We start from the raw sequence: 15,186 nt of genomic DNA on the forward strand, positions 1-15,186 counted from the left end.
CTCACAGATGTTGAGCACACTGGCATAAGCACTTTAGATTAACTCAGTCCTCACCACGACAGAGGATGCTGCATTTTAATGATGGGGAAACTGAGGCACGGTGCTTCTGAGTGGCAGAGCTGAACCTCCTTTACCTTTGACTCCCCAGCACCTACAGCAGGGCCCAGCATGTGAGAGAGGCTCAGTAAACGTTGTGGACTACATAAACACATCAATAAAGAAGTGAAGCATGTCTAAATTCCATCTGGAACATTCTAAGTACCAAGACAACAACTGAAGGTCTAGTAGATAACATTCAGTGGGAAGTTTCCCCTTTAAAGAAACTTTCCCAATGTGTGGTGGCTATACCAACCAGATGCACTCCTTGTGCTTAAGGGAGTGGGCGAGGGGCTCAGAGGGCAACCAGGGCAGTGGCCTGTTGGCCCGCCCTCCCCGCCTGAAACCGAATCATCAAACGCTCAGCCAAGCAATGGGCCGGCTGTCGGGCCTCGCTGCCCCCTCTGAATTGCTACAAAGCACTCTTCAAGCTGCAGAATGTGTGGAATTGTGTTGCCAGGCGATGAGCCAGACCTCCTCGCGAGCACTGAGAACCCCTTCCAGGAAGAGCGGGACAGAAGAGGACCCGCTCAACAAGGCCTATTGACAACCAAGGAGGCGTTTCTCACCCTCTGCCCCGGCTCATTCTCAAAAGTGAGGAGCCATCAAAAGGAAACGATCGAGTAGATTATCTGGGCTTACCTCTCTCTATGACCTATCCATCACTCCCCACCCCCCAAAACAAGGAAAAAGGAGGCAACAGTTAGGATTCCAATGCCGAGTAACACTCCACCGATAATGAATTATACCTCGTGAAAAGCAGTGACAGAGGAGAACTGTTTTCTAATCAGCTGTATGATGCCTTTTCAAAACAGGGCCAGACACCTACCCCTCCTCAGAAAGCCGCCAGCAATGTACAACTGTAGTCACGCTAACAGCAAATACAACGTTCTGCGCGTGCCTGATGTTTGTCGACTAGAAAAGACCGCTGCTCCCACTGCCATCACCACCCCCACCTCACAGTGTGCATCCAAAATTGAGACAGCAACACCCCACAGCTGCGGAAGGGAAGCGGTCTTGAGCAAAGCAGAGAAAGGGCCAGAGTGCCCCCTGGTGGCCGCAGGGCTGCCCTTCCTGCAATCAGCGGGAATCCAGGCTGAGCCACTTCAACTTCCCGTTTCCAAATAATCATATATTCAAACAAAGAAATTAATTCAGGAGTAGAAACTCATTTTTACAGGGGAAGTGAAGGAATGTAAGGCATGAATACCAACAAGGACCAACTGAAGGAATTGTGAATAAGTGGAGCCCCAAGGAGCTGCACGTTCTGAATGTGCATGTCTCTACAGCAATCAGATCCAGCTATCATTTATTCCAGCACAGTCTACAGGTGTTTATTCTTATGCATCTACAGCCCCCCCCAAATCATCCTCATTGCACTGATGGAACTCAATGGCTCCCAAGGTCATGCCCAAGAACAAATGCTCTCGGAGAACGATCATTTCATTTGGGTTCGTTTGGAGTCCATTTATCTCCTAAGTTTTAGTCCCTGGGCCACGCAGGAGGCACGTGGTGAAAAAAAAAAAAAAAAGGAAAAGGTTTACAACAAAACACGGATCCCGGAAAACAGCCCCACTGCCTCCCTCTCCGGCCTTAGGGTTTCGGGCCCTGGGCACTGCTGTCTCCAGAGCTGGACCATTCTCGGCTGGGGGCCGTCCTGTGCACAGGAGGAAGCTGACAGCATCCCCACCCCAGTGTGACACCCAAAAACGTCTCCAGGTGTTGCCCAAGGTCCTCTGGGGATGAAAGCACCCCCAATTGAGAACCACCGTCCTTCCAATCACTTCTTTTCTCATGGCCCCCAGCCTCTCAGACCAACCACATTCTTCTCCTCTTAACTAGGAGGGAAGACTCAGGAGCAAAAGCCGCATAAAGGGAACTTTAGGGGCCTGTGCAGCAGGGAGGATTTCAGTAAACCAGGAAATCAGGCCTCTCCCTTTGCAGCTCAACAAGAAGGCCCAGATCCTGCCTTCAGGATGATTAGCCAGAAATGTACCCTTTGAGGATGTTAATAACAGAGCTACCAGTTACTGAACACTTAATATGCCAGGCGCTCTCCCAAACATGTTTTTTCCATTTTTTCCTACCAAGACGTAATTTACATAAAATATCTTCAGTAGTTTCCATGTATGTATTGATTTAATCCTCACAACCCTATTCGACAAGTACTTCTAATAGCCCCATTTTACAGATGAGAATACAGAGGCACAGACAGGCTAGATACCTTGCTCAAGCTCCCACTACTACTAAGGGCAGGGATGTGGGTAAGAACAGAGCGAGCCTACCGGTAGTAACATCAGAGCAGAATTGCGACAGCAAGGGTAACACCACCATACCCACTAGGGCTGCTGCAGATATCGTGTGTAATCGCCACACACTGAGCACCCACGTGTTTCTTACTTTCTTCCAAGGTCTGGAGCCCTCTGAAGCAGAAAAACGAAAGCAAAGAAATTCTCCCCAGGAAAAATCCATGTATGAGCACAAACTCCCTAACACAGTTTTACACACGGTGGCAAGGGCTTCTGCAGTCTGTGAAACTATCCCCGGGCTTCCAGTAAAACACCACACATAATATACTCGAAGCTCTGTGCTACACATTTCACACAGCTTGTTCAGAATCCTGTAAGCAGGTGGTATTTCACTTCGTTTCAGGGATGGGGAAACCGAGTTCAGAGAAGGTAAAGCATTTGCCCAAGGTCACACAGCTCTTCAACAGCAGCACTGTGGTCAGCTTGACCCCAGTGTTCTTCCCACCCCAAAAGGCTGCCTTCTCAACTCAATTCATCTGCGACCACCCACGCCAGAACACTATAAAAATAAAGGACGCGTAAAGTACAGAACGGATTTATATATCTCATCTTCCAGCAGCACTGGTGATAGAAACTTGGCAGTGACCATGTAAAAGGGGCTGCTGGCCACTCAGAATTAAAACCTGAAGGTGATATTTGCCTCTCACGAAGGTTAATTCACCTTGTACCAACTCTGTAAGGCAGTGTCTTTTCAAAGCAGTCCGCAGGCATCCGGGCACTCACACACATACCATCCTGCCTCTTTCCAAATGGCCATGCCTCCTACATCGGCCAGCACCTGGCCTAGAGGAGGAAAAGCTACGGGCCAGATGTCAACGTCAGTGTGCTTGTGCTTACAAGTGTACCAACCAAAGGTCATGCAAAGTCAGCTCCACGGTCAGCACATTTGCAAGGGAGCCAGTCAGCATGGGGAAAATGACAAGGTCTGGCTTTGACCGCAGACCAACAAGCCCAACAAGACAAGACACTAGAAACATCCAGACTTCAACAACCTGGCTTTCACAGCTGCACAGAACACAGGGATCACGACTCCCTTCCCAGAATAGATGGGGAGAAGCATAAGGAATCCTTGAGCGCAGTCTCCTCCGAGTCAAAGCTGGGGAAACTGAGGCACGGGGACATCGAGGGACCCACTACTATCAGAGGCAGTCAGAGCCAAGGCTTCCTGACTCTCAAGCCAGTGCTCCCTCTACCACCACCAGCTGCCTCCTCCCTGACGGGGGTGGGGGGTACCGCTCACCCCCATGTGTAACTCACAGTCCCGGGCTCATGCTGCATGACCGAGCTAGAGACAGAGGGGTGACGGGGGAACTGGCTTTCAGGTCATTCCAGCAGAACCCTTTCCAAAGTCTCCAGGTTTGTCAGAACTCGAATAAATACCATTCCGTTCCTTCATCCACTCCACGAAGGTCTCCTGAGCCACAACGACATGCCAGGCAGGATTACAGGCCCTGGGATGCAGGCCCTAAGCGAGCAGGCAAAGCGCCTGGCTTCAAGGAGCTCACATCCCCGTGGGGACACGCAAATCCAAGGAAAAGCAGCATATTCAGGTTTCAGGTCAGGAAGGCTTTGAAAACCTGGAATCTGCAGACGTGAAAATAGCACGGGTGGTGCAGGAAAAGCTCTTCCAGACGAGTGCTCGGGAGGGAAGCCTCTTCAAGGGGGGACAACTCGGCAGACCCAAATGCTTTCCTCTGAGGGCGGAGCACTCCAGAAGCCCTGGGCTTCCAGGAACAGCGAGGAGGGAGAGAGGAAAGCCCGGTCCCACGGCATCCTGGCACTCAGGCCTCCCGCGGCGCCTCTCGGCCTGTTTCTTCAACTATGAACCGAGGCCCAGATGCCCGCCTGCAGGGATGCTGTGACAATTGGGCAACAGCGTAAATAAAGCCTGGGTCACAGGAGGCGAAACAAGCGAGGAGACAGCATAGTATGAACCTCTTCGGGGCACTCCTCGAAGGAGACTGGAATTGCCCCAGAGGCCGGTCTGAACCCGCGGGTGGGGTGTGCCGTCTGAAGCCAGGCTGGCAGAGGTCACCTAGAAAGAACCAGGAGGGAACTGGCCAAGGACCAGGCTCACGACCCTAGGAGTTTGGGCTCCAACTAGGGTTCAGAGCTTGACCCCTGGGGCTATACTGAATGGGTTCCAAACTGACCCCCACAGAGGGTCTCCGGAAATAATTCCAGATCCAGAGATGCCACCCAAACATCATGACATGATGCTGGACACTCATGGCGATTCTCTCACTGTCCTCAGTCTCGACCTGGTCCCCACGCCTTGCTGGGCGACGAGCAGACTCGGGAACCCAGAACGGCAAGGCTCACCACATGTGGGGCTTACAAGCACTCGGAGAGGCGCCCATCCCGTGTAATGCCTGGTTCAGCGCTCGGGTTTCCTGCCGTGCTAGGTCAGTGCATTTAACCCTCAGAACGGCCCTGAGAAGCCAGTGTAAGTGTCTTCATTTTACACATGAGGAAACAGGGCCCAGAGAGTCTGGGGGGAGAAAAAAGCAAGAGAAAGGGACGCCTAGTCAGGAAGCACTGGAGGGAGGGCCAGACCCCAGGCTGCGCCACCCCCCCCCAGCTCTCCGCAGCACCTAGCACCTTGCTGTATTGTGGGTGTCCGTGCACAGCGCTCAGGGCACCGACTGTGGATTGCTGGCAGCTTGAGAGAGTGGGGGCACGCACACCAACTCAGGAGTCCCAGCCTGAGAGGCACAGGGGAGGCCTTCACGAACCACCAAGCAAGGAAGGGCCAGCGGGGACTTACGGGGAGGACTGGAGGCCTGGAGGGTGTACTACTGAGGGTGCCCTAGGTAGCAGACGAGCCTCCCAACCTGCCCTTTGCAAGAGCAAGTGGGAGCCATCACGTCGCTCTGCTTAACACCCTGCCCTGGCTTCCCGCTGCTCTTGGCATAAAATCCGACTGAGGGCCGTCTCCAGCATCCTCCAGCTCAGGGCTCCCCACTTCCCGCTACCCAGCCATACCTCCGGCATCACCACCCACCAGCAGAGCCCCACCGTCCCCCTCACCCTGAAGGCCTCAGCTGCGCCATCACCCGAGACCAACCTGTCTTAATAATACACCCTGAAACAGCCCCCCTTCCAGCGCTTGAGATTCGCCAGCCAAGTTCACGTGTCTGTTAACGTCGCCACTGTGGGTCTTCCCCTCTGGCTGGCAACTCCTCGGACCAGGCTTTTTGGCTCCTTGCTCACTGACATACAGGCCAAGGTTACCACGGGGAGGTGGGGGCCGTCGGCCTGTCCTCTTGGCCTTCTCCCCGAGCCACACGGCCACCGCTGTGAGCAGCGAACAGCGTCCTGTGCCCCACCCCCCTCCACACTTCCTCTCCACGTCAGGCAGAAGAGCCAACGGGAGCACCAGAGTCCCCAACAAAAGGATAGAAACAAAAGGCGGGGTGGGGGGGCTACAAATGTCATACAAAAGCATGGGGAGGGGCTGCCCCTCCAGGGAATGCACAGCCACCCAGCCTCAAAGCCCCATTTTTCCAGCTCTTCAAGTAGCAGACTGCATTAAACTATTCGCAAGTACTGCTGGTGAACTGACAAGAACCCGGCAGCTGTCACCAGCTGTCACCAGCTGTCACCCTACTGGCAATGCGGTTAACTGAGAACATAAAAAGGCTACTGGTAACAGGCCCATAAATACAGGAGTCACCTGTGGCCTGCTCACGCCCCAGCCCAGGCACTAACCAGGAAGGAACACAGAAGCAGAAAAAAATAATTTACTACAAGCCTGGTGCTGCCCATTCTTTCCTTAAAATGAGTGAAGCCTGGGTGGTTCAGGTGGGTTAAGCGTCCGACTTCGGCTCAGCTCATGATCTCACGGTCTGCAAGTTCGAGCCCCGCGTCGGGCTCTGTGCTGACAGCTCAGAGCCTGGAGCCTGCTTCCGATTCTGCGTCTTCCTCTCTCTCTGCCCCTCCCCTGCTCGTGCTCACTCTTGCTCTCCCTCTCTCTCTCAAAAATAAATAAACATTAAAAAAAATTAAAAACTTTTTAACAGAAAAATTTTTTTAACTGAGTGAAGACAGTCAGTGCAAAAACAAAAATACCTGGCTGGCGCACCCCAACTGCCCAAACAATCCAGTAAGTCGGAATATTACAGTCGTGCGGCAGGATGATCCGGGAGATGAAGGGGGAAAGGCCTCGGGAATAACGTTAAGGAAACAATACAAACAGGCTCACTGATAAGAGCTGCTGCTCACCGACTCTCAGCTCTGACCCAAATACTCTTCTCAGCAAAAGACGGGGGTTGGCAGCATCCTTGGGTTGGGATGACAGACCCCGAGAGGTTCCGTCCACCCAGGGGAGCCTGGGGAACCAGGCGGCCTGGTTTCAGAGTGTGGCCTCCTGGCTGGGACAGCACATCACCCGCCAAAGCAACAGGCGGGCCGCGGTTCCCACCCCTGCGCACCCGAAACACAAATACACACAAACTTAGCTGCGGAAATGGAAGTGCCCGGGCAGAACTGCGGCTGTTTTGGGGTGCTCCAGACTGCCTCTAGTACTTCACGAAATAACCATTTCTTCCCAACAGGCCTTGTGTGCTCTCAAGTGCCAAAGGGCCTGCAGAAAGAGCAGCAATGTAGGCCTGGCCACAGCATCCTCTCTTGGGCCCTTAATAACGACAGGCCGACAAGCCGACAAGCCAAAAAGCCAAGGACAAAACCCTCTGCCACATCGAGAGACATGTCTCGAGAGGAGAGACAGACACAGGAGAGAGAGAGAGAGAGAGAGAGAGAGCTCTCGAGGGGAAGGCTGCTTGGCAGGGGACCTGTGAGTTATCCCCAAGCACCGAGGATTCAGGACTCCAGTTTCGTCACAGCACCGCGGCAGCCGCCTGTACTGACCAGTAAAGGAACTAGGGAAGCCGCTTGGCAGGATGTGAGGGAAATGCTCCCTGCTTCACAGAGCAGAGCTGGGGCCCCCCAGCCAGGCTCTTCGGGGTTTCAGAGAGGCAGGCATCTCCCCTGAGTGGAATCCTACGTGCTTCACATGCTGGGATGCAATCCTTGAACTGGAGGTGGGCAGCTCCTAGGACACCATCCTCGGGACTCCCCAGGACTGCAGGTGCCCCCCCCCCCCCAGCCAGGCAGAATTCATATGTGAAGCCCTAACCTTCAGTGGGACTATACTGGGAGGTAGAGCCTTTAAGGAGGTAATTAAGGTGAAATGGGGTCCTAAGGGTGGGACTCTAATTCAGCAGGACAGGGGTCCTTATCAGCAGAGGAGGAGACACCAGGGATGCACAGGCAGACAGAAAAGGCCAGCTGCAAGGCAAGGACAGCAGCCCTGCCAGGAGCCGTCACGGTCACCTGGACTCCCAGACTCCAGAACTGCAAGACAGAAGTTTGTTTTCAGGCCGCCCAGTCTGTGGGGCTCTGTTAGGGCCACCCCAGCTGACACCCAGCTGACACCCTGGACACCCGGACCGGCTCACGCTTCTCGCTTTTCTACAACGACACGGTGCCAGAGGCAGGATGAGGGGGCCACGAGTCAAACCCACCTTCCACCCGAAATTTCTAAGGATCCTGACCTCTCACCCGGAACACACACGGGCAAGGCAGGGCTGCGTCCAGAAGGCTCGCTGAAATTTGCCGCCACCTCAGCAAACAGGGCCCCCGCCCCCTGCCCCTGCCCCTGCCCCAGGAAGCACACGTTCACCACCACAAAGTACCGAGGGTCAAGATGCGGGTGTGCTGACATATCTCCTCCGAGACTCGAGTCACGAACTCTGGGTAAGTCCCTACTTGCCGAAGATCGCAAGTCATACAACCGGATTTACATTTTCGGAAAACCGTCTGAGTCAAAACAAGGAAAACAGAGCCTAAATCTCAGCCGTCGGCGCAACTGCAGTCTGTCTGGACGGACGACCTTCCTGCCAGTGGGCACGCAGGGCCAGCTACCTGCTCCGGCCCAAAGTGGCTGAGGAAGACCCACAGGCCAGCCGGCAGCGCGGCCCGAGCTCGGCAGTGGTGGAGGGACTTCATCCGGGGAACACAGTGCTGGACAGCTGCTGGGGTGCACGGAGATGCCCGCACCCCAGTAAAGCGCCCACGGCAAGGCCCCTATGAAGCATGGTACTCGGGTGCGCGATCTCGGGGTCGCCGTTCTCTGCAAAGCAAACGGAAACTCCTTGGAGGGGACACACCTCAGGGCCAGAGTGAAGTCTCGTCCCTCTATGTGAGGTGGGAGCCACACAAACAGAGAACACTGCAGATGCAGAAAGACGAGGCATGAAGTCACAGGGACTCGGACAAGACGCCTTCTGTCCCTTCTCAATCCTTCTGGTTACTTCCAGGAAAAAGATCGGAGTTTAGCACTAGGATATCCCCAACACCCTCCTTGTGCTGCTCACTTACTCGCCTCCTTTTAACAATGGGAGGGGGTCTCAGACAGAAGCTGGGACAGGCAAAGACATCCAGGCCGACTGAGCATTGGCTCCTTTCCGCTGCCTTTGTTTTCAGTTACCTGCTATTTAGGTCAACTAAGAGTGACTCTCCATTTACTACAATCATGGAAAGTTCCCTTTTTAAATAAAGGCACTCAACTTTTCCTAAGTGCACCCATTAAAAAAAAAATTACAGGATAAATACTAGTACAGTGGTAAATAAATAACTGAAATTTGAAAGCCAGCGACTTCAGTGTTCTCCCAGCCCGTGCGCCCCACATGTACAGATCGACAAATATCTGCCCAGCCGAACTCAAGCCTGAGAAGCGCCGTAATGAACTGCACGCTTTCACTGCACAGAGGGAGACTGGTCATTCCCACCGACCAACCTCATTTCCTCCTTGATCCCTGACTCAGACAGTGCTGGCCGTCTCCCAGACCCCGCTCTTCCTCCCTAAGCAATGAAAACCCTAATGACGGGGTGGGGAGCACTGCCTCCCTAAGCAACGAAAACCCTATGGTGGGGGGTAGGGGGGCACTGCCTCCCCAGCAGTCGGGGAGGCCATGGGACTGATGTTGGCCAAGTCAGTGGGATACTGTGTGCACTTCTAGGAAGGGTCCTCGCAGCTGGGGGGAGGCGTCAACTTTTTTGTACCCCGTGGACCCGTTCTGCAGTCTGGTGAAGCCCACGGACCTCTTCTCAGAAAAAGATTTTAAAATACAGAAAATAAAACACACAAGATTTCAAAGGAAACAGATTATACTGAAATAGGATTATCAAAATGTAAAAAATAAAAGTGACACAAAAATACACAGAATTCTTTATTATCACATTTTAAAAACTACCCTCTTTTCCAGCAGAAACAATAATCTGAGATTTTTTTTTCATGTTGCAGCTCTCACGGGGGCCTGCGACTTCTATCGGCGATAAAGTCACCCATTTTGTTAACACGAATGTGGTTTCTATGGTTTGCCGGTACTTTCATAATTGAAGGAAATGTAAATTTCAGTCAGAGGCTAGAGGAAAAAGTTGAATCCTATCGATGGAAATGGAGGAAATGTCTCCTTTGCTCCCTCCTCTTTCCTGCTACCTGGGATGAGACTGGGATGGCTGGAGCTAAAACAGCCATTTTGGACTACGAGGCAAGATGGAAGGAGTCCCAGTCTCTTGACGAACATGGAGCCACATACCAGCCCCAGCCTGCCTACTTCTGGAAAGAGAGACGAATTTCTATCTCCTTAAGCTACAGCTGGCTTTCTCTTTATTATATAAAACCACACAAACCTAATCTTGTTATATCTCTAATACTTTTTCCCCAGCAGGAAGGTTCGAAACCGTTTGAACCTGATCTTTAACAACCTTCGCACTTAAGAGATACACTCTTCCTTAATTATAAAAATGATTCCTCCAGACCTACCCAAGCAGCACAGTTCCTCTGTGGCTGATGACCGTACAGGAGGCAAGCCCCCAAACCCCTCAAAACTCAGTGCCGCTCCAGCTCTGAAGCGTGTCCTTTAGAGCGGGCACACGCCCAAACTGGTCATTAACCACAGCTCAGGAAGCTTAGAAAGGCACAGCACACTCACACCACGGACACACACACCTGACTTTACCCCACATCTCGTGAAGTCCACAGTCACGCAGGGGCAAGCGCCACGGCACCCGCTGAGGCGCAGGCCCGAGAGTCACCCGGCCTTGGGGGAGGATACTCAGCAGGTACTTACTAATTGTCATCGACTCTGGCACCGAGGAGGAAGGTAGCAGGCTGCTGAGAGGGCCTCCCTGGCCAGGAGGACTGGCTTCCACACTGGGAAAAAGCAGACGGGAGCAAGTCACACTCGGCCACTCAAAATGAACACAGAACTAGCAGGGACTCAGCGTTTTCAGGTACAACCACCAGAAGGCGCAGGAGGCAGCCCTTCAAAACCCCGGTCAGCCCTCATCATTTGCAGACTCCCTCTTTGCAAATCTGCCTGCTCGCTGATGCTGATTTGTGTCCCTGAAATCAACACTCAGTATTCTTCTAAAACAAGCAGCAGGGGTGCCTGGGTGGCTCAGTCCAACTTCAGCTCAGGTCATGATCTCACAGTCGGTGAGTTCGAGCCCCGCATCGGGCCGTGTGCTGACAGCTCAGAGCCCGGAGCCTGCTTCGGATTCTGTGTCCCCCTCTCTCTCTCTGCTCTCCCTGCTAGCACTCTGTCTCTTTCTCTCAAAAATAAATAAAACATTAAAAACATTTTTTTAAGAAACAGCAGAAAGGACTCTGCATCCTGGATGGACCTGGTGACACCCGTCCTTCCGGACAATGTACTGACCGTGCAGGAACCTACAGGTGGTGTCACTGTCACAGAGCAGAGCCCCGTCGACTCAGGGAGAGACAGTAACACCAAGCATGGTTTGATGTAACCAGTGACTCCCACCCTGGAGCTGAGGTTGAAAATGCAGGTGTGATCGACCCCTGGTTTGCGCCCAGTTAAAACCGTGAAGCGAGAAGAAGAAACAACTCTAAGAGCCGCAAAGATCGCGGTGGCATCAGGGAGACTTCGGTGTCCATCTGAGCTCTGCCACCAAATATCCAACGACTTTGAGCAACTCAGTTTCCCTTTGAGATACTTTTACTTGAAAATCAGAAACCCGACATGGTGCTTACTACTCTATTCGGGACGAAGCACTTCTCAAATACGTGAGAGCTAAGCGGCTCGAGTATTCCACAATATTAAAGTTGCCTAATATTGTGACCAAATGTTAAAACCCAGTAAATGACAGTAGACGAGGTACCCAGATATGCCCCCAAAATCATAACAAGTAAAGGAGGTCCACGAATGAAGTCTGGTAACACGCCGTTTCTCACGCGGACACCCTCGGTAAGTTCCCATCTAAACCTGAACAAAAGTGTGAAATAAGGCCTTGACCTTGAATCCCAGCAGGTGCGCTCCTACCTTCAAAAAAGCATCAAAGGCACAGCAGTCAACAGGACAACTCAATCCCAAAGGCGATCTGGCTTCTGAATACTAACCTGTACCGGGACCCAGGCTCCGGGAGAACATGGTCTTCTGGTCCGGTCCCGTTCTCCAGGCTCCCAAGGGGGGCATCTGTGCACAGAGAGCAGTGGCGGAGAGAAAGTCAGCAGTCTGTTTTCATTTCGTTCTCTCCAGGAGGCACGGGCACGGTGCAGACACGGGCTCCCCTCTACATCAGTCGATTTACAAATGTTTCCTGGCCTGCACGCCGGATTTTAATCTGCTGCTTGTTTCGTCCTTTTGGCCAGAATCTCAGATTTACCACCAGGCACTGACACAAGGCAGGGGGCCCCAACATCCCACTTAACCTTTTTGACCTTGAGCCACCTGGAATGGTGCACCAAGTCCATATTCAGAGCCAGCCTCAGGATCAGAGAACAAAAATCAGCTTTCTGTTGGACAAAATCGCTTGCACTGTAGTGGCTTATGACAGACACAAGGGGGCAGCACAGTCCCATCACCAACAGCGTCTACATCAAAACCCAGGGCCCTGCGGCCTTCTGAAAAGCTACCACCCAGCACAGAGAGAGTGGTGTGTGAGAAGGGCATTCGGAACAAGTGAGGCCACAAATCACCTCTAGAGGCACTGAAGATTTTCATAAATGTGTTAGTTGCTGTTCAAGTCTCTTTTCAGAAAAAAGTGCAAATCATGGCCCCCTGGGCTGGACGGTGACATTAAGGCCGGTATCACCCATGGCTAACACTTGCCCAGTGGAGAAATTTCTGGCTTTTCGACAGCCATTGCAGAACCAGGCCCGGATGCAGGCACGGCGCAGAGGCGGGAGGGAGCCCATCTCACTGCCCTAAGCTAGGCGGCCTCCTGCCTGTCCCTCCTCCCGTTTTGGCCGGAGTTCCATCCTGCTGGAGATTCCCCAGCTCTTAAAGGGGTTGCACTTGGGGAGTCCTAAGGAGAGAATGTTTTGCCACCTTTTCTTCTACCCTGCCATCCCCATCAAGCTATTCCACTCGCTCCTACTTTTTTAAAGGAGTTTGAGGGGGAAACGTCACCCTACAGCCCAGCCTGCCTACCACAGGCTCCATCGCCACCACCATCATCATCCCCGCCCTCCCACCTTCATCTTTTCTGATCCCTTTGTCACCGTGCCTCTGGATCCCGGCTCAGGGGCCCCCCTTGGCCACTCCAACAGGGTCTGGGCCCTGGCCCCTGGCTGTGTAAAGGGGACACGTCCCAAGCAAGCGCCTCTGGCTGAGACCTCAATCCGGAACCCGTGGCCCACGGTGCTAGCTGCCCGCCTGAAAGCTCTACCGGGCCACCCTGCAGGGCCCACCAACTGATCGTAACGTCCAAACTGCTGCCTTCTGTCACCCTCTCCACTGGGCCTTCTCCCCTCAGAGCGAGGCGCCCTCCTCCCTCCACCATGGAGCCAGGGAGCCCCAGACCTGCCGGCTCCACCTCATTATCGCCCACTCCTTGTCCAGAGTCGTCTCCACTGCCACCCTAGTGCTGAGGCTCAATACCTTCCAGGGGTCTCCTGCAGGAGCCCCCACAGTTCTGCCTCACCCCTAATGGTCCAACCCACTCACGGCTATCAGATTCCCCTCCCTGGAGCGGAAATGGGGACTCCAACATACACAGCGGAAACCCACGGCGGGAGTAAAGGCCCACATCGTCCGCCGGCATTCCAGACACCCTCCATCCGACTCAGCCCAGCGATGTCCCACAGGAGCACAGGCCACCCAGGCTGCCTCACTCGCCTTCAAGGCGCCCTCAGAGGTGCCCGCTACTATTATCTTAATTTTTCAGATGTGGAGACGGCCCTGGAGTTCAGCGACTGTCCGAGATCACAAGCTAATGTGTGAGAGTCTGAACCTCACTCTGCCCAGAGCCAGAGCTAAGCACTTTCCCCCTCCGTGATCTCTCACACAGCTGATCTGGGCCGCGTGCCTCTCTCTCTAGGCGTCCTTGAACTCCCCACCCCATTCCTCTGTCTATACCGTGTCCCCACCTGGATATCCGTTTTCCAACCACCAGGTGTCCACTCCCGTCGGCAAGCCCCACCCCCAGGTACTCGGTCCGCCCACTGCGCCCCCACTCAGCACAGGCTTCCTGAGCCCACACTGTGGGCCCGGCTCTGACCAGGGTCAGGGTCACACCGGAACCAGGGCAGACACAGCCCCGCCCTCGAGGACCTCAAAGACTAGCAGGGGATGGGCATCACCAAGTAATTACACAAATACACGGTGCCAAGCTAAGGTGAGGGCATGGGGACACACGAGGTTTATGGCAGTGTGAACAGGACACCCAGCTTGCCTGGGAAGGGGGCGGAGGAGCCCTCTGCACGTGACACTTGGGCTGCCACCCGAAGGACGCGCACAGGCTGCAGGAGGCGGGAGGAGAGAGACGGTGGTGGGCTCGGCTCGAGGAAGCAGAAGCGGGCTGGTGTGGCTGGGGCATCGCGAGGGCATCAAGCTGTGGGGCAAGCCGGGGCCTCGGGGGCCACAGTGAGGGTTCCTGATCTTATCCTCCGGGCACTAGAAGAGCTTGAAGCAGGGGAAGGAGGCGATCTGATTCAAGTTCTAAGACATTACTCCAGTTGCTGTGCGAAGAGTGGCCAGGGTGGGGGCAGGGGTGGGAGCAGAAGGAGCTGTCGATGTCCCTTGTCCCCTCCTTGCACGCAAAACTCTGGGGGCTGGGAGGGCTCATCTCCGGATCCCCCCAGAGTCCAGCACAGGGCCGGTAGAGAGCAGGACACCCACTGGTTGCGTAAAGAAAACCACGAGCCCTGAGTGGCACACGACCTTCATGAGTGGTGTGGGGACCACACATCATGCAGGTCCAGGGGCACCACAGGGTCCTGACATCCCCAACAGTAACACTACCCACTGGGAGCCAAGCCCCGGATCAACCGTCTCAGGTCAGTGCGGTGCTACAACAGAGCCTCCTAGATCCCAACAAGCAACCCCAAAGACCCAACGTGAGACAAGAAGTTGAAGAACCGGGGAAATGAAGGTTTGAGGACCCAAGGTCTCAAATGAACGAACAAGGCCTCAAACGGACCCTGGAGGGCACCTGGGGGGCACCTGGGGGGGGGCTCAGTCGGTTAAGTGTCTGACTCTTGATTTCGGCTCAGGTCATGATCTCACAGTTGGTGAGTTCGAGCCCCGCGTTGGGTTCTGCACTGACAGTAGGGAACCTGCTTGGGATTCTCGCTCTCTGCCCCTCCCCCACCTGTGTGCATGCTCTCTTGTCTCTCTAACATAAATAAACAGAAAGAAAGGAAGAAAGAAAGAAAGAAAGAAAGAAAGAAAGAAAGAAAGAAAGAAAGAAAGAAAGAAGAAAAGAGAAAAGAAAAGAAAAGAAAAGAAAAGAAAAGAAAAGAAAAGAAAAG

General features: G+C 53.8%; 1 protein-coding gene across 4 annotated transcripts in view; it reads right to left on the minus strand.

Moving 5' to 3' along the window:
• The window catches only part of SNX29 (sorting nexin 29), a 506,664-nt gene that overhangs the window by 413,484 nt on the left and 77,994 nt on the right, over positions 1 to 15,186 (minus strand). For all 4 annotated transcript variants that reach the window (XM_040459014.1, XM_040459016.1, XM_040459013.1 and 1 more), the window contains exons 10-11: positions 11,833 to 11,908; positions 10,541 to 10,623 (exon numbers count right to left, since the gene is read on the minus strand). In XM_040459014.1, the coding sequence (XP_040314948.1) occupies positions 10,541 to 10,623; positions 11,833 to 11,908 (159 nt within the window). The remainder of the gene's footprint in view (positions 1 to 10,540; positions 10,624 to 11,832; positions 11,909 to 15,186) is intronic.

Source organism: Herpailurus yagouaroundi, unplaced genomic scaffold (assembly GCF_014898765.1).
Source record: "Herpailurus yagouaroundi ecotype Mexico unplaced genomic scaffold, PumYag 222, whole genome shotgun sequence".
NCBI classification, from domain to species: Eukaryota; Metazoa; Chordata; class Mammalia; order Carnivora; family Felidae; genus Herpailurus; species Herpailurus yagouaroundi.